This window comes from Gavia stellata, chromosome 18 (genome assembly GCF_030936135.1).
Source record: "Gavia stellata isolate bGavSte3 chromosome 18, bGavSte3.hap2, whole genome shotgun sequence".
Classification (NCBI taxonomy): Eukaryota; Metazoa; Chordata; class Aves; order Gaviiformes; family Gaviidae; genus Gavia; species Gavia stellata.
The window spans coordinates 4,963,293-4,983,136 of NC_082611.1; the positions used below are offsets into that span (position 1 = coordinate 4,963,293).

At 44.8% G+C, this 19,844-nt stretch overlaps 1 protein-coding gene across 1 annotated transcript; it reads left to right on the top strand.

Annotated features, from left to right (window-relative positions):
- Window positions 1-1,119: 1,119 nt before the first annotated feature.
- LOC104254938 (cytochrome P450 3A9) lies at window positions 1,120-13,199 on the top strand. The gene is made up of 13 exons (XM_009808838.2): window positions 1,120-1,190; window positions 4,517-4,610; window positions 5,041-5,093; window positions 6,208-6,307; window positions 6,928-7,041; window positions 7,322-7,410; window positions 8,444-8,592; window positions 9,638-9,765; window positions 10,438-10,522; window positions 11,051-11,211; window positions 11,651-11,877; window positions 12,719-12,881; window positions 13,101-13,199. Exons 1-13 carry the CDS (start codon window positions 1,120-1,122, stop codon window positions 13,197-13,199), a joined length of 1,533 nt encoding a protein of 510 aa, XP_009807140.2.
- The last annotated feature ends 6,645 nt before the right edge of the window (window positions 13,200-19,844 follow it).

The window sequence follows — 19,844 nt, forward strand, 5'->3', positions numbered from 1 at the left end:
ACATCCTTGGACACATGAGGCATTTGATGTGCCAAATGTTTATAACACCCAGTTATTTGCACCCAGTGCAGTCAGTAAACTCCCTTTTGAAGACAGCAGCTCTGCCAATAAGAAGAGAACTGTTCAATTTAGAGTTCTGTATGTAGCCCTGAAGATGCTGTAGTACACATCTGTGCAAACCATGTAGCCTCCTGCCCTAACATTACGGCCACTAACAAACACCATCCAAATAGCTCAGCTTTCTCACCATCTTAACCTTCTCTTAGCACGTCCATACCTCCAGGATGCTATCACTTTTCTGCACCTCTTTACAGGAGAACCACAACAAAATTTGTGTTTCCCCTTTGCTTGCGTCTTTTTGCCAGCTGCTGCAGAAGGGTGGGTGCTGTTTTTATCCATGAGCCATGAGCTGGTGTTTTGGAAATGATGGTACTTGAACTGCTTACAGTTGTGGAACAACAGTATTTATCTTACAAAATGCCCAGCCACAGGCCAGCAAACAAGGTGGACTTCTAAAGCCTTTATGGGGGCAAATTCCTGCCTTTGTTAGAAGCTGCTTCTGACCCACCACAGGCAGAAGCAGGCAGTGCTTGCTCTTCACAAGGCAGAAAGAAAGATATTTTAAACAAAATCTTATATTCTGCCAAAGTTAATTCAGCTGCCAGAAAAGATCTTGTCATACTATATATGAATAACCTTTTCACTTCTCTTTCACTTTTGTAAACCAAATCTGACACCTGCTTTGGGATTTACCTTTTCATTGTAACTTGGTTTTATTTATTTTGGTGTAGGAGCCCAGGAGCATCACTCAAAAAGAAGTCAGTTATTACTTACTATTACAACAGAGAAACTAGCAGAAATGCCTGGCAACGTACGTATTAAATAATTTGAACCTTAGACCGTTCAGGCAGGCATTTGTCTGTCACATGAATCGTGTTTTTCAGATTAGCATACTTTGCTACCTTTGCCTTCCACTCCTCCTCCTTCACGACAGAAGGACAGCCCCTAAATCGTATGATTGGAGACAAAAGATTGCACACTGTGAAACGCTCCTATTTCCCACAGGCCTGGGACAAACACATCAAGACAGAACTCAAAGTCAACCAGAGAAGAGCCAAAATGAACCTTCTTCCCTCCTTCTCTATGGAAACATGGGCCCTTTTGCTTATTTTCGTAGCCCTCCTGATAGCGTGAGTAAAATATTCTTTATTGGTTCTTTGCCCATGCCATTTTCCTGTTCTTGCCATCGTTTATTTTCATGCAGCTAGTTTGCTGAAGAGCAAACAGGTAGGTGTGATTTCCAGATTTCCAGCCTCCAACGAGGCTCTGGGACGCAGCAGAGGAGTCTAAAGACTGTACAGACGCGTGATCTTGCTCCAAGGTTTAGAACGTTCCCGTGCACTGTTACAATCTTGCTGCTAAGCACCAAAGCAATAATTGAATAATGATGGTGCCAGGCATTCGTCACCAGCAGGGTGCTGGCTTCAGTGAGGATCGTGATCCGTTAGGCTGTTTTCCACAGAAATACAGTATAAGGAAGGCTGTGCCGCCCTGTCTGAGGTTGCCCTACGGAGTGGAGCAGGCAGTAGATGACCCTACTGCGTGACCTGCAAAGGTGGAGAGCAGCAGAAAGGCACCAGAAAAAGAGCATTCGTAGGATCAGTTCTTAGTCCTCCTGACTCCTTCTGTAGCGCCCAGGTAAGATGCTCCACGCACGGGCACCTGGACCAGCAGGGATACTTTGCAGAAGTCAGATTTGCCACACGCCTGCGGGGCCAGCATCCCACGCCCGACCCACAGCCCACCTTTGCTGGGGGAAGAAATGAAGCCTGGAGCACGGTCAGCTCTCTGCTCCTGGCTTTTCAAAGTCTCCATCAGGCAGAAGTGTACCCCACTGCTTCGGGGGAGCCGTGCTAGTGAGGAAATGCTTTTAACGGCATCCTGGACTGTATCAGAAATGGTGTGGCAGCAGGAGCAGAGAGGGGATCGTGCCCCTGTACTCGGCACTGGTGAGGCCGCACCTCGAATGCTGTCTTCAGTTTTGGGCCCCTCACTACAAGAAGGACATTGAGGTGCTGGAGCGTGTCCAGAGAAGGGCGACGGAGCTGGTGAGGGGTCTGGAGCACAAGTCTGATGAGGAGCGGCTGAGAGAGCTGGGGTTGTTCAGTCTGGAGAAGAGGAGGCTGAGGGGAGACCTTATCGCTCTCTACAACTGCCTGAAAGGGGGTTGTGGTGAGGTGGGTGTTGGTCTCTTCTCCCAAGTGACGAGTGACAGGACAAGACAAAATGGCCTCAGGTTGTGCCAGGGGGGGTTCAGGCTGGATATTAGGAAAAATTTCTTTCCTGAGAGAGCAGTGAAACATTGGATCAGGCTGCCCAGGGAGGTGGTGGGGTCACCATCACTGGCGGTGTTCAAGGAACGTGTGGACGTGGCACTGTGGGACATGGTTTAGTGGGCATGGGGGGGTTGGGGTGATGGTTGGACTTGATGATCTTACAGGTCTTTTCCAACCTTAGTGATTCTGCTTTGCTGATGCTGTTGGGCGCTGCTGTGTAGCAGGGCTGGCTGAAAATCCCCTTCTGCTGGGACATACAGTGTCTCTACTGGCAGCCACTGCCAACAAGGCTGGACTGACAATCTTTGTAGCGTTGAAAAACCCTTAGGCAGAGACATCATGTTGCTACCCATAAACCTTAATGATTAATGTGGTGCACACAAACACAATCCATTTGTCTGCCCTGGCAATACTCCAACTGCAGCAGTTCAGTAAGCTCTGAAACTTTTAGCCCTGTTTTTCAAACCCTTTCCTGTGTTTTGGATCACTCAAAAGCTTGTTTGGGGGAGACGCTTAAAAAAAACCCAAACCACAAACCAAAACAAAAAAACCCACCCTCATTATTGACCCAAACCCTCATATTTCAATAACTCTGTGGCCATCTAAGATTGCTGGTTACCAGATTCCCACCTTCTGCAGCCACTTACAATTTTGTTGTGGCAAAAGGGACAAAGCCCAGATCTTTGTGCTCTGATACCTGAGCTAAAACAGAAATTTCACTGCCCATTAGCCCAGGGAGGTTGCTCAGATACTTCTTGTCCATCTGGGGCGATGCTGTTCCAGTTCACACATGAAGGAATATCAGGCTTTTCTGGTTCACATCCATGGTAAGAAGAAGTAATGATTATTCTCCAGCTTTACACTGAATGGTCCTTCTCAGCCTACAGAAAACCCTGTCACGTTTTAGACGTAAGAGCATTAGACTGCCTTTTCCTGGCTGTGTTTCAAATGGATTAAGCCCAGCCTATGTTCCTATAGTGTTTCTGGGCTTTGTAACCAGCCCAGCCTGGCATTTCCTGGTCCTCCCGCAGCCCCGGCTGCCCATGAACAATACAAATGAGAATCCACAAACATTTTATACCTAGTACTGAATTAACCTTTGACAGAAAAGCTTAAACATTGACAAACTGAGCTCTGTGAAACCTTTCTGCACCTGCAAACACCCGGTTCCCTGGTTTTTGCCTGCTCTGGTTGGACCGTAAGATGGGGTCCGCTTTTGTGCTCTGGCAGAACATGTGCTGGGGGGACTGATCTCATCTAGGGTCCTCCAGATGTAGAAGAGTATTACTAATTGCAAGGAAAACTTCCCTAAGTCTCAGCCTAGACCCTGGCTTTTCAGGAAAGCATCCCCAAGATGCTGGCTGAACGGCTGCTGCCACATGGCCCAAAGAGGATCTCTGATAACATCCCTCTGCCAAACCTTTGCAGTTTTACATCCCTTCTGCAATGAACCGCTCACTTGGGAAGCTGCACTACTAACTAAAAACAAATATTTTGAGGAGCTTTTTCAACACAGCCCAAGACAAACTTCAAAGGGCTGCAGCCCAGGCCCTTGTTGAGAAGCAGAAGGCCCCGAGGTAGAAGTAATAACTTTACAGCTGCCAAAAAGGGTGCTTCAGAGGAAAGAAACCTGCAAAGCTGTCAATAAAATCTAAAAAGAAAACCATCAAGACAAGAATTCCTGACGCACCACTGAGCTAATGCCAGGCTAAGGGGAGGAAAAACAATAAATGAAATTAAAGTGCAGTTTGACAAAAGCCCTGCTTGGGATATCACTTCTGGCACTGCTTTGATTTTTCTTCAGTAGAAACATGTAAGCTTGGTGTTCCTTCTTCCAGCTCCTTTTTCTGCCTCTTCTTTGGTTGGCAATGAGCTTCTCTTTTAACTTTTGCTAAAGGCTTTAGGGTCCTGTTTCCACCAGAGCACCTATGCCTTTAGGAGACAGTTGCTTTTACATCAAGTGATCTGTCTGAAACTCTCTGGGGCAGCAGTGTGCTTTACCATGTTTATTAAGTAGTTTTTACAGGGCAATTTTCTTTTGGGCCACTTTTTTTCCAGCTCCTGGATCAACCTCCTCTACTTAGAGCCAAAGGGATGTTGCTGCAGTCTCCAGGTTTAGGAGAGCTTGCAGCCCCAATGCCACGGTGAGGTAGCACTCAGCTGTCTTTTCTGTCCCACAGTTATGGGATCTGGCCATTTGGTTTGTTCCAGAAGTTGAGTATTCCCGGGCCAAGACCTCTGCCTTTCTTTGGGACGTGCCTGGAATATCGCAAAGTAAGTGACTGAAACCTTCCTGTCTCCAGAAATATCTGCCTTTGCTCATACAGCTGTAGCTAAACAGATACATGGCGATGATAAGTTATCTCCAAATGCCAAGCTTCGCGCTAACGCACAGGTTGTGCAAAGGCCAGTGTGGGATAAGGGCTCAGTAACGCAGACCTCCGGGCTCTGCCTTTACAGCATCTCCAAATGAGCACTCATGGGTGGCTGATTTACAGCTGCCCTTTGCCAGGTTCCCGGCCAACAGCTCATTCACAAGCATGATCTACATTTATGCTGTCCTTCATGATATTTTTAGAGGGGAAGAGTACTTGGAAGGCAGCTCTGAACATCAGTTTACAGATATCCCTCCTGACCCACCATCTCCAACCTCGTCCCCTCTGCTGCATCCGCTCCGAGTTGACTTTTGAATTGCTTTTCACAGGGTTTCTTGGAGTTTGACAATGAATGTTTCCAGAAATATGGGAAAGTCTGGGGGTGAGTATAAACCACTGATCTCTTAAGGTAAAACCAGAACACAAAGGGGAGAAAAAAAGTCATTGGAAAGGTCCCTTTTCTCTGCCTGCAGCCCTGACAGTCCCAGCACGATGAGCACAGCAACGATAGGGTGCTCATGGTGGCTTACACTAAAGCCTGATGATTGCACGGCTGTGCCGCTGTCACGCTATATGGACATTGCTTTGACCTATACTATGAAAACTGTTTTAAAGCTGATAATAAAAGGTCCTCACCTGCTCCTAACAAAATCAGCAGCAAAACTACTGTTTACTTAAGGAAGAATCTGGAACTGGGAGGTCACGTTCCTGTGGTTTACCAACAGCAGAGGAATGTGAGTGACTCCCAACACTAAGAGAAGAAGCAGATCCAAAGTCTGCCGACTTTCTTGGGCTGCTGGTCCTTAGCTGCTGCTGTGGGAGCTAGTGCAGCTATTGTTGCTCTGCTCTGGACATCTCCTATGGCTTTTATCGCTGCTGTTATAACTTGGGCTACACACTTGCACATATTCTCTATGATGCATCCATTGAGTTCTTATAGCAACTTCAAAAAACAGAGCCTGGAGAAGATATCTTTACATAAATGGGGAAGTGCATAAATCTGCTTAATCTACATCTGTTCCAGGGAAGCATTTAGAACTGGCAGCTTAAAAAGACAAAAACAAGGATCAAGTTGCGTCTCCAAGGATATTGCAGTGCTGTCAGCCCGTCTCCAGACACCCAATTCAAGAGCCTGAAGGGGGTCGAACAAGTTTCCTTCTAATACTGTAATGTGTTTAAGTGCCTGGAAAAACACAGGGAGTCAGGGGAGAAAGTGAAGACACTTGCTTCATTTCGTATCTGGTCCTTTGAGGGACTGAGCCCTGCTCATTTCCCAGTGAATTTAGAAGGTGTTTAGCCCCCTTTATCATTTACAAAACCAGATGGGAGAAGGCCTGGAACTCCTTTTCTGTCTCTAATTTCTACGTTTCTGTACTTCGGCACCTGCAGAACAGCAAGGCTGGTGATGGTGGAGCATTTGTTTAACACATTTTTTTTCATGGGCACTTCAACTACCTGGGGTTGTTTATCTGTCTCCTCCTCTCCCCCCCCCCCAGGATTTACGATGGCAGGCAACCTGTGGTGGCTGTCATGGACCCCCAGATCATTAAATCTGTGCTGGTTAAAGAGTGTTACTCCACCTTTACCAACCGGAGGGTAAGAGCAGAAGCATTGTGATGTATGTACCACAGAGTCCAAAAAACAAAGTACAGGAGGAGACAAGCATGCCAGCCAAGTAGCAGGGTTTCCCATAGGGGACAAGTGACTGCACTATAGGGATTACTGTAAATGGCCACTGTATGTCACTGTTCCCCTGCCTTACAGCCTGGGGACTCCATACCCAGGTTGGCAGAGGAAGCTGTTTGCCTGCACATCAGACAAATTCTGCTCTCACACCTATATGTGTATAGGGATGAATTTGAATCTGTGTAAGCATACAGGAATCTATAAGGGTCCAGCTAGCACATGTGCCACCAGCTGGGATGCAGGCTCTGGGTGGCAGGGTTAGGTGTAGGTACACACATACATATGGGTGTTCAGCTCCTTGGGTTACTTGTTCTGGATATGGAAACAGCATCTCACAGCTGGTTTACTGCAGGAAAGGGGATTATCTATGTATGCGTGTCTTGAGAGAGGCTGTTTGTAAGGCCTCAGCCTGCTGCCAATAGTAATGCCCCTGAAATAGCCTGGGCAGGGATTTGCATGCTACATTCCCATCCTTGCAAGGAAGCCACTATCTTTGCTGGTGTTAACACCTTGCCTTTTCCCCCCTCTAGCGTATAGATCTAGCAGGGGTGCTGAAGAACGCTGTCTCATTAGCTGAAGATGAACAGTGGAAAAGGATTCGTACCGTGCTCTCTCCAACCTTCACCAGTGGGAAACTAAAGGAGGTAAAATACAGAGGAGCAGGTACAAACTAAATCAGAAAGTCAGTAGACAGTGTTTTCAGGCTGAGATTGTCACAGGGGTCTGATTTCTTTAGTCAGAGCCTGGCAACTAAGCTGGCCTGTTTAATTTATGCCTAATTTAAAACAAAAAGGCTTAAAATAAAATCTTAGCAGACAGATCTTATTTGTAAATATTCATGAAACTCCCTGTAGTCTTCATAAGCCTGTCTTAAAGGAGTAAAATGTACTATACTTAAGTGACCATCTCTGGTTTGTGTTACAGATGTTCCCTATAATGAAGCACTACGGGGAAGTTTTGATGAAAAATGTTCAAAAGCGAGTGGAAAAGGACAACACTCTATCTGTAAAGGAGTAAGTAGCTGCTAGGAGCAGCAGGCTAAGCAGCAAACCTTGTTAGCAAGTGCTGTGGTTCATTCGTTACTGGCAACGCAGATCACTCGCTGGGTAAACCAGATCTCTGAAACGAGGAACAGGGCTAACTGAAAGCCTGGCTGGAAATTTGAAAGGGAAAATTTAAGCTGGAGTGTTAGTGAAACTTCCTAGAGGTTGAGGACCCAGACAGAAGTCTTCCAAAGGGAATTAGATGAGGAGAAAAAATGCTCCAGCACAGCTTTGTGAACCCACAGATCCAAAATAACCCCAAATCCACCAGGAAAACCCAGTTTTCCCTGCATATACTCAGGATCTCTGTGCACAGCCTTCTCATACTATACGACACCAGGGTTGCTGGCCTCTCTGCCCTGCCCCCAGCACTGTGGGATGCTCGTCCATCCCTTGCCCCATTGTTGGGGAGAGCAGGGAGAGAGGCTGTAGTGTGGCCCCAGGTGTGTCATCCTCATCTATGCCCTCCATATGGGCTCTGGAACAAAACCTGTGTACTCCACTCCCAATTTCAAAGCACAGATGCAGAAGGGGCAACTGCACACCAGTAGTCACACATCAGCAAAGCTCTCCCCTATCAAAAACCCCATAAGGAGAGGGCTTGGACAGTTTGTAATATTATAGGGCTGTTTTGGGTTGAACAAGACCATTTTCATGGCACGTTGGAAGCAAGGTGTGTAACCACCCCTCCACAAGAAGCCAACATGCTTGAGAACCATGTACCGTCCTTGCACTAACCCATTCATGTAGCTACCTGCTGTTTTAAAATCCTCAGAAAAGCTGTCCAATTTCAGAACCCATGCAGGCTTGAAACCAAAGCTTTCTAAAAATCTCTCCCTTTCATTATAAGTGCTTTTCAGTTACCATGTAGCCAATATACTTTTCAAAACCAGGGCAGGAGGTCTTATGAGACTTTATATTTGAATGTCACATAGGCATTAGGAAAATACATCCACCTGGTCCAAATGTTTCACCACAGTCTATCTTTTCCATCTTTCTTCAGCATTTTTGGAAGCTACAGCATGGATGTCGTCACCAGCACTTCATTTGGTGTGAACATCGACTCCATGAACAACCCCAAAGACCCCTTTGTCAGAGAGATGCAGAAGCTGGTCAAGTTTGACTTTTTTGACCCACTCTTCATCGTGTCATGTAAATAACATTGTTGAAAACTTCATTCAGGTGTCAGAGTACTACTGAAGCGTGACTTTAGCAAGCATATCAGAGACTGGGGCATCCTATACATTAACCAATCAACTATTGCTTAGATAACTTCACTAGCTAGGATGGAAGTCCTCATGGCTCTTGTCTCATCATTGCCTCCTTTTTAGCTTCATGCTAAAACTCTGGGAAGGAGATGGGTAAAAACTTCCTCCACCTTTGGCATCCACAATTCAAGAAACATATGAACACCCCAGCCAATATCCAAATAAGTGCTGGAAAACGATTTGAGGGTTGAAAAGCAAGTTAAGCTGTGAGGCTTGAGGAGAGTGGTGCTATCTGAAATGCATTTTCTGGAAGAGAGTGCTGAGTGGGGACTGTAATTAAATGCAATTTCCTAGCAGTGCAATAGCTTAGGAGTGATGGTGATGGACCTTAAATCACTTGCAACCTTAAATCAAGGTTAGATACCTTGCAAGAACATGAGGAAAGTTGTGATCTGTGCATGGAGGAGGTTCTGGTGCTGTAGATTTTATGAATCTATAGACAAGCTCAAGATCCACTCTCTATGATGAAGGAAATGCTCTGAAGGGAACCTTGGAAATGTTTGTATGAGCACATTATGGCAGTGAATAGCTCAGCCTGAAAAAAGAATTCAGAATTTGCAATATTTCTCTTTTGAACCACATTCCTGTTGTAGTGCTGTACAATGTACAGAAGTAAGCTCTCCTTAGAAAACGGTGCCTTAGAGAAAGAAAGTGGCACATGCTTTGGTTACCTCTCAAAGCAATGGTTATACCCTGCTCAGTTGTGCCCATTTGACAGAAACTTGGGACAGGGTTGCAACATGACAACCTATCCCAAGGGAAGGAGGAAGAGGAAAAAAGGCAAAGTGCAGGCTTTTCCCAGGTAAAGAAATCAAGAAAGGAAATAATTTCTCAGTAGCATCATTACTTCCTCATTAACATCCATAGCTATCTTATATGAGGTGGAGTTTGTTTCCAGTGTGTGATTTCATTCTCCATTTGTTTTTCAGTTATATTCCCATTCATTATTCCTCTTTTGGTCAAGATGAATGTAAGCTTATTCCCCAGTGATGCTGTAGATTTCTTCATGAGATCCATCTCCAAAATTAAGCAGGATCGTGAAAAGGAGACTCACAAAGTAAGCAAGTGTGAATTTGCTAGCAGTTGTAGCAGAAAATACACTTCAGTGAAATACAATTAGGGCGATGATATCAAAGATGAAGCCAAAGTACAATGACTCAGCAAACCCCTGAATCTATTTAAGGGTAAACACTTGATTTTAATGCTGTCAGAAAAGCCTCACCTGACCAGTCCTGGCAGAGAAGCAAGTGGACTTTGTACATCCATGATCTGAAGCTAAATCCAGATAAAGGCTTGGTAGAATTGCATTAAGCTTGGGCTTGCGCAGCTTGTAATAACTCAAAGTAAGAGACTCCCTGAAGAAGATTAGGCAGAGGATAAGAGAGCAGAGTAAGCAGCACAAGAGCAACAATCCCACCTTTCAGGGTTGTGCCTTCCCCTCTCACTTTTCAAAAATTGAATGGGCTTCCTGGGAAAAATTATCCCTCTTAGAGTTTGAATCCCTTTCTCAAAATTTATTTGGGACACTGCTTTCCCAGCCAATGGCTTCACAAAAAGGACAGATAGGTTTCCAAAATAAAATGCCAGTGTTTTGTTTTACAAGAAGGAAGTAAACTGCATTTTGGGGATGCTTTCAGTTTAAAAATTGTGCTTAGGCTATGAAATTTGCTTATCTAAGCCCTCCCTGAGGGACCTGTCACCAAAGAAACTCTCCTGCTTTTCTTCTCAGGGCAGAGTAGATTTTCTGCAGCTGATGATCGAATCCCAGAACTCAACCAGTCACGGGAGCAATGAAGCAAATCACTCATATAAAAGTAACAACATCCAAATACTCATCGTGGGCACAGGGGCTGTGGGAGAAGGAGACTATGGGGACCTGCTTCCCAGAGAAAGGCTTAATGGGTCACCACCATCTCCACTGAGCAGCTCCATATAAAAGTAACAACATCCAAATACTCATCATGGGCACAGGGGCTGTGGGAGCAAGGAGAATATGGGGACCTGCTTCCCAGAGAAAGGCTTAATGGGTCACCACCATCTCCACTGAGCAGCTCCAGGCAGAAGTCTCTGTCCCTTGTTGCCAGCACCGGGGCTAAGGGGAATTGCCAAGGTCCTTTGCCAGGGAGTAGGACTGCTGTGTCAATCATTTATACCCAGGAAATCATCTGGTTCCTCTGTCAAATGGTTTTTTCCAGACAGATAGCAGAGTAGCTAAAAATGTGTTCTCAGAAAACAACCACAACAAACCTGCCTCAACCCCACCCGTTGCTACCTGTTCCTTGCTGAGACCATCAGCCAACACTGGTTTTGTGCTCACCTCCCCACATCCTCTTTCCTCACAGCCCTGACCGACACAGAGATCCTGTCGCAAGCATTCATCTTTTTATTTGCTGGGTACGAGCCCACCAGCAACACACTTTGTTACCTGGCGTATGAACTGGCCGTGCATCCTGATGTGCAGCAAAAACTGCTGGAGGAAATCGACACAGTTTTACCCAACAAGGTAAGGGGACGTTGAGTGATGAAGACCCTCTGACCCTGCTGTCCTCCTTGTTCAGTCAAGACAATGAGAAATCTTTAGTTCCTGAACACCCTCCCCCTGGGATCTTCCAAGAGCTCTAAGAGACACACACTGAGACAACTCAGCCCTGTAGCGATTTTCTTTTGGCAGCTGAAACCTTCCAGGCCACCCCACTGCACAAACCCGTTTGCCATACCCTGCACTCATGCACAAGCAGAGGTGGATTTGTAGGCATTTTCATCACTCAGGGATGGAAAATGAAACCTGTGATGCAATTTCTACCTTGCATTTTGTTCTTCAGTGAGTCTGAGTCATAGTTGGGGCAGTAGGGGTTGGGGACACTCTGGTCTCAGCAGTCATTCTAGGACAAGCCAATGCTCATGCCAGCATACCTGGTCACCTTGCTCCTGTTGTCCTACAGGCTCCTCTCACATACGAAGCGATGATGCAATTGGAATATCTTGACATGACACTGAATGAAACCCTTCGGCTCTTTCCCCTCGGAGGACGGATTGAGAGAGTCTGCAAGAAAGATGTAGAGATAAATGGAGTAACCATTCCCAAAGGAACTGTTGTTATAATCCCACCCTACACCCTGCACCACAACCCCGAGTACTGGCCAAACCCAGAAGAGTTCAGACCAGAAAGGTACAAAAAGCATAATGAAAGGGAAGAAATGTCATTCTGCTTTTTCCTCATGTAGTAATTAAGTATTAATCTCTGATTAGCTTCCTAATGGTGTTCTTCCTATCTTTTTACAAACAATACCGATGAGAAATTGCAGGCTCATGGGAATGTCATTTTAAGAAGAAAATGAGCTTTGCACTTAAAGCAGGGTTTCAAACAACATAATCTTATTGGGAGAATAACATTGATGCCTCACAACATCTTGCACGCAGTTTTTAGGCTTGTTGACAGCGTGGGTAGTTGGTGACTTTTTTGTAACTGATAGCCATCCTTCTGTACCATCTTCGTTGCTGAACCTGTTTCCTTCACACAGGCTTTGCTGCCAAATATACCGGAGTTGATCCTTCCAGAGTTGCCTTCCCTCCTTGTTTTCAAGGAAGTGATAACTTTCCCTAGTTGGTTATTTTTATAATCGGTATCTACCTCTCATTCACAGCAAGACTGAAGCCATAGGCTGCTCCTAACCAAGACAACTCCTGGTTTCTCTCTCACTAAATACAACATATAGGAAATATCAGTCACTTTGGGAGAATGTGTTGCCTAGACTTTCACCTTACTTCCAACTGCTGCTAGTCTGGACAGACAGAATTAAAATCAAAGGCTGGAGTGGGATCCCACCCTGTCCTGGACAAGGGCTCTGACACAGCACTCGATTGCTGGGGTACGCTGAGATACCACAGCGAAAAAACAAACAAGTCTCCGTAGGGCACCAGCAAGAGATCCCTGGATAAGTAATACAGATATGTAGCTTTTTGGTTTTTTGCTGCCTTCATTTCTTTTCCCCAACCATGTCATTATCCAGGTTCAGTAAGGAAAACAGAGAGACCATAGACCCGTATACGTACCTGCCCTTTGGAGCTGGTCCCAGGAACTGCATTGGGATGCGGTTTGCTCTCCTGACTCTGAAAGTTGCCATCACCATCCTGTTGCAACATTTCACCTTCCAGACCTGCAAAGAAACTCAGGTGAGGAGCACATTACGTTTTGAAACTCGCACGGGAAAAGCCTGGTGCCTAGCTTCGCGCCGCGGGTGCTAACACCAGATGCTTTGCACTTTCAGGGGAGGTGCACTTTCAGGCACTATGGATCAAGTTATGTCCAAACCGTGACCAAGTTTCTATCCTTTAATCTCTACTTATTTAATTTGTCTATCTCCAAGGGCGTTTTTCCTCTTATTGTTGCAGATCCCTCTCAAGCTGAGTTCAAAGGGACTCCTAAGCCCAGTGAAACCGATTATTCTGAAGTTAGTCCCCCGGACCAACACCGCACCTGCAGAGGCATAAAACCCAGCCGCGCCTGCAACAATTCTCCAGCGTTGAACAAGTGCTGTGCTAACAAAGGGATTACACATTGCAGGAAATCGCTCCTGTACGTACAGACACAAAAGAGCAGCTCTAGTTAATTCTGGAAGCAATTACTACATATTTACCATAAACATAGCTGTCAGAAATGTAATGTGGATCACTGGGCAGTGACAATACACAGTCCCCTTAATTTTGATTGCAGAAAACAAGAAATAAATCCAAATGAGAAGCTGATCATCCACTTACTTCTAAGGGGGTTTCTCCATCTGGAGAGAAGGAATTACTGTCGCATCCGAGAGAAACAAGGTGTGATGGAAATTCAAATTGCCAGACCTTGCTGGGCAGGGACAGGTGACATTCTTGGTGTATCGATGCTTGAAGTTTCACATGTTATAATTGAGACAACTGGTGTGAGACTACATCCTAGTTACCAAACCTCTCTTGTGCCATGTGTTAATTAACTGAAGTGTGTACAAATACTGTCATTAAAAATGTTTGAGAGCTGCTCGGTGTTGTGTATAGCGGCTGATCACTTCCTATTTAAAAACCATATTCAGCCTCAACCCTTGAAATTATCCATGTACATTGCTTTCCACTTAATTTAATGAATCTGATCCTTCATTTAATGCAATCAAACCCTCCCATTTGTACAGTATTTTACAAACACTATAACTCCCACCTCTTAGTTTGATTAAGAGGTTGCCTTCAGTTCAGCACTGGCCAACCCTTTTCCGCACTGGAGCGACAGAGGATGGATTGCAGCGAGCAGCAGGAGCAGCTCACAGGAGGTGGTGACAGCACTGCAGGAGGGCCACTGCTCCTGGAGAAACAGCCTGGACACAGCTCGTAGCTGAGCCTTGCCTCCCAGAGCCACGGCTGGGGTTTACATGTTGCCCATGGGGGACGTTAGCCTGCTGCGAGCTGCTTTGCTCTTGAACTGCTCCAGAGCGGTCTATGGCTTGGGGCTACGGGCTGGTCCTGCCATCAGTGTGATGCCTTGACCAAAGGACTTATGTCATCCCTGACCATATAAACAGGGAATGTCAAAAAGCAGGTGGGAGGTTCTCCCAGGTCTGAATTTTACATGCCAGTTAACCCCAGTATGTTGTGCTGGTCCTGACACCTACAAACAAAGAAGGATGCTAGGAAAATGGGAAAGGTTTTTTAGGAGAGCTGCAAACCAGATCAAGTCACCCCTTAACTTTCTTGCAGCATCCTTCACTCCAAGGCAATATTTTCCAAATCATGGGCAAAAATTTTCTCCCATGGCCACATGCTTTTCTCTTTAGTCTAGCGGACAAAACTGCAACATGACCCAAATGCTACAATCCAACATAGTACAAATTTATTGAGAATTCATGTCCATTCTTTAACAACAGTGACAATTAAGGGGTTTGGGAGCAGTCAACCAACGGCGCAGTGGATTCCTGATCACTGGAAATCCCCAAATCAAAGCTGTCCGTTTTTCAGGAAGATACAGCAACATTCACCAGGCTCTAATTCAAGAGTAAGCAGCTTGTGCTGTCCCAAAAGGCAGATAAAACAATTATAGTGCTCCCTTCTGATTCATCATCTGTGAAAAATTGTTTGGGTTTTGCTGTGTACACAGAAAGGCATAGTTAGGAGTGCTGCCAGTAAGGCCCTTCCTCAGCTTAAACGGTTGCTCATTTCTTACCAGGGGTTAAAAACCATCAGTGGAAGAGCTGGGCTTGTCTTACTGCTGTAATGCTGCAGCAGCTCTGATGGGGAGAGTGCAACGCATGGACAGACTAGTTAAAAAAAAGCATTTTCCCCATAGAAAAAAGTGCTAGGCAAAACTAACTCCAGAGTCAAGGAAAGGGGAAGACGGGGAAGCCATCATGAAAGCAGCAAGTCACTTGCATGCCAAACCACTGCTTTGAAGTAAAGTCATTTTGGTATCTTATGGACAAAAATCAAGTGCCTTTACATGGTGCTGAGAACCAGAAAGAGTTAATCCAGCCATACCCCAAGACAGGCAGTCCCTGCCCAGCACGTGGCATCTCCGGGAATGAAGTCATTAGCGTAACTGTACAGATCATTCTTCCAAATGTGAAAAATGTGACTAATTCTCCGGCTTCAGCCAATTATGACCTGCCAGGACTATCATAACAGCCCATAAATAATGTGTAACAAAATCATGGTAATGAGTCTTCTAGAAGAAAATTAGATCCTCTGTGTCTTAAATCCGTAAAATTACTGTGCTTGTAAGGGCTGCCTCCGTCATACCCAACACTTTCCATTGCTTTGTTGGCCATCTCTCAGAAATGGATGCGACTTGGCCAGGAGTCTGCTGGTCCTGGTAGCTGTGCATTCATCAGATTTGTTTTCACTGGTTTGGCTGTTTCCTCTTTAAGCCAGACATATCACTGCTCAACTCGACTTTCGAATGTTTCAGCTGTAAATATATTTACTTTACCTAGACCTTGCTGATTCTTTTAACTGTTTCAACATCTCCTTGGCAGGCCTAGGACACCGTATTGTCCCAAGAGAGCTGGGACTTTGTCAGAAGAAAGAGCTTCCAAACACAGTAAAGGTAGAAGTTAATTTTGGGGACACTTCTGTTTCACTTCCCCCCCTAAATCCTCCCACACTCTGAGCAAGAAGGAAAAAAGAATGAAGAAAATGGATGTTAGACCAGCATTTCTAAAAAAATACACTTTTCTTAAAGATTTTACAACTGTGTCTCATCACAGGAGTTATTGTTGAATCACCGTGCAAGCATAATGGACTCACACCCCGGTAAAACACAAGCATCACTCAGGAAGACTTCCATAAGTATGCAGAAATATATTCCCCTTAATACAGGAAGACTTGCTGGGAACTTTCCAAAGGAGATAAATACCCCATGAGAACTGTTATTGTATCAGTCCTGATGAAAGACAAAGATGGTTATAAGTGGGGAGATTTGTTTTCTGTTTCTCAGTTAACTATAGCGGAGTAACTATCAATGTTACAGTAACTTGCCTAAATGATGTAATACTTCCAGTTGATTGCAATGATCAAATGGATTTTATGAAAAACAGGTTTCCTGCTTACAGCAGAGGAATATTTCATGTGCTTCACCAAGTCAGTTATTAGGTGTTTCAATACCAGGCTGAGCCCTGACAGGTAGAAGAATGGTCTGACTATTACCAAACTAAGTGTCCCTAAAGTATTGAAGTCTTTCGCAATTCCACCTTGCCTTTAAAGTGAAAAATGAAACCTTTTCAGGCATATTTCACCTGAAAAGAAGAATAAGCAGCGTTGTTCCTTTTACCTTCCCCTCTACTGAGGCACAGTTTCTCTATTGATACTCTGGCTTCAGAAGCCTACAAGTCAGAAGGTGCACAAATGAAAAAGCCAGCATGCAGAATTTATTTAGTTCTCACAGTCCCTCCTTCCTCTCTCCATCTCCCTATTAGAAGCAACAAGCCAGTGTGGGGAATTACCAGGGTACGAGAGATAGCTTGGAAACATGGAAAACCTGTAGCTGAATTTATGCACTGACATCACCTTTGTCTGCTGTTACGGAGAGAATGAGGTATATTGAATCGCTCACCATACAGATATGGTATTTTGAAAACCCTTACTACTGCAAAAATGTTGACAGGATATTTTATTTACTGCATCATTAGAGGTTAAAGAGACTCATTCTCCAGAGAATTCATTTTTTCAACCTTAATATCAATTAAAGCTAATTTCAGCTCTACCCTAATGTTTAACATAAAATATGGAAAAAGCTCTAACTGAGCATTTCTGTTCATTACTTCAATTCTCTTGTATCGCTAGAGCACTTTATAGGTACTGATACAGCTTTATATCACCCATGACACAGTTAATTTTCCCCTCAGAGCTTTTTTGTTACTGAACACTTGAAGACATCGCAAAGGTGCACAAAATACCTTTGATGATATGGATCAAAGTTTTCATTTAACCAGTTCATAGTTGATGATCAGTAATGTTCTCTATGGGCTTTCCTACATGGCTGGGTACAACATCTAGATACAAATTTATTTTGTTACATGGCCTACAGCTTCCATATCATATATACATAAAATGTATAAGTGTACTTAGATATATTTGTGCAGCAGCTAGAAGTTTGCAAACGGAGTGGGGAGGACAATATAACTGTTCAAGGGAAAATGAAAAACCTTGCCTGCCACTTATGAACTGAAGCCGGTCCAGTACAGCTGGATGCATTTACCCATCTTTGCTTGGCAAAATCCTACTTCCATCAACACACCACAGAGTGCCCAGAAAAGTAAGTTATAGTCCATCCCCGGTCTATGTCTGGGCTTTGTGCAGCCCAGCTGAGAAGGCACAGGTGCCACACTGCAGCTCCTCCATCCTGGGGCTGTCCAGCTGGTTTTGCTTTGGAATCGTATTTAATAGGACTGGAAAATACTTTTGGAAAATAGACCACACAGACCAACCGCCAGCATGGCAAGCAGAGTCTTGCACTAACTTGCCCCCAGCTTGTCTAACCTTTTCAGAACTTGACTACTCATATCCTAATTTTTAAGGTATTTATTGTTAACAAACACTAATCTGGGATCGATCTGTATCCAAAGGTCACAGCAAAAGCCAGAGGGAAGGTGAGAAGCAACACAGATGCTCCTAAGAAGGTCAGCTGCTGCCACTCAGGCTGCTCTCTGGTGGTAACCACACATCAATCAGCCCACCAGTAGCCTTAGCAACATCCATGGAAGCAAGCAGATGTCTGATGCTCCCAGTAATTAGAACAGACTCCTGTAGAAGTCAGCAGGATGTAGAAGTGGGGGACACACATTCGCAGATTCCTCTTGCTAAGAGATGAACTGTTTCCACGCTGGCTGTTGCACTTATGCCCCTCTCATATATAGCTCCAGCCCAGGACTCCATACTGAGCTATGCGCATCTTCTCAGACAGGTCACTGAACCCACCACTCTTGTTTTTCCCCATCTTTTCAAGACTGCAGGTGGCTTTCTGCTTCCCCCTCCTGAATTTTCCTGTTTAGCTTTCAATGACTGGAATTCATTTGGCTGGGAGTAAGTGAAACAGCTCTCTTAAGTGGAAGAGCTACCTAATAAAGTTTTAATGGAAGATATTAGTTCTGTTCTTTACATTACATTAAAAGCCAGTCAGGACATGAAAGCCCAGGAGGGTTAGGTGTGTTGGAAACACTCAGCAAGATAGTCTTTTCATCAGGGAGTTCACAGTCTAAATGTTGCCCTAAGAAACAGAATGTTCAGCAAACACAGACAGATTGTGCTGTTACAGACTTAGCAAGCATGTGTAGATATATATACACACACACATATGTGTGCAAATATACATACACAAAGGGCAGAGGGGTATCTGTTTCATCTTTGGAGAGACTCTCCAATGCCAGGTCTGATATCCACCTGGGGAGTGTCGGGGGCGAGGAGCTTAGCGCCCAGACCATGGCATAGTGCATTTACCTGCTCTGCACGACCAAGGTATACAACTGCTCTTTACCAGTGACATTTAAATACCAAAAAACACTGCTGTCTTCAGGGTTTTTTTGTGTGACTTAAATAGAATTGGTCAGTTCGGGCTCTTCACTAACCCACAACCTGAATTTAAGAAACCTTCTTACCACCAGTTCCTAGTTGTTATTTTCTTGCTGTGCTGAGCTCCTGTGTAACACCAGCAACAGCAGTTGCAGAAATCTGTTTTCAGTAGCAATAGCAAAACTGAGCAGTTCTCAGCCTCCCTACAGAGGGGCAGTGACATTCAAGCACGTATCAGGAAAGACAATTAAAATGGGTCAAAAGAGTACTATAAATTTTTGAAACATTGGCCTTTGAGTTTAAAATGTTAGCCTTTCAAGCTTTGGTTAGCTGAGAGGGACCACATTTAGTTACTGGTGTTTAGAATGGTTTTGTACCAAGTTAAAAATAAAAAAATACTATTTTTATAAGAAGGAAAGCAGAGATTTATACTATCAGCAACACTGAGAACTATAAAGTGCTAATACTTCAAAATCTCCCCTCCAGGTAAAGTATCCAAGTATTTTCAGTCCTTGGATCTGGGCTATTGGAGATCCCACCCATACACATACCTGTCCCTAATCTATGTTGCTAACCCTGAAGGGATAGCTCTCAACACACCCAGGCAGAGCTTGGGTGCCAACATTGTCCTCAGGTCCTGTTCCAGGACCTGCTGTCGACCTCAAGGCATCAGATGGGTGAACACTATACAGATATTTATAAATGGCTTTCACAGCTTCAAGGTCTCAGCATTCATCAGCACTTACATTTATGTGGACTATGTCGTTGAGAAGTAAAATCGTCCCCAATAGAAGTCCACTGTCCTCCTTAGTGTCCAGTGCAAGAGGTCTTTTGCTACTATTTCTCTTACAAAGGTCTTGATCTGAAGTGATGACAGGTGACAAAGATCTGGCCCTGGAAGTTAGTAACTTACCCTCAGTAAGTTTGCAGATGACACCAGGTTGGGTGGGAGCATTGATCTGCTGGAGGGTCGGAAGGCTCTGCAGAGGGATCTGGACAGGCTGGATCGATGGGCTGAGGCCAATTGTATGAGGTTCAACAAGGCCAAGTGCCGGGTCCTGCACTTGGGTCACAACAACCCCATGCGACGCTACAGCTTTGGGGACGAGT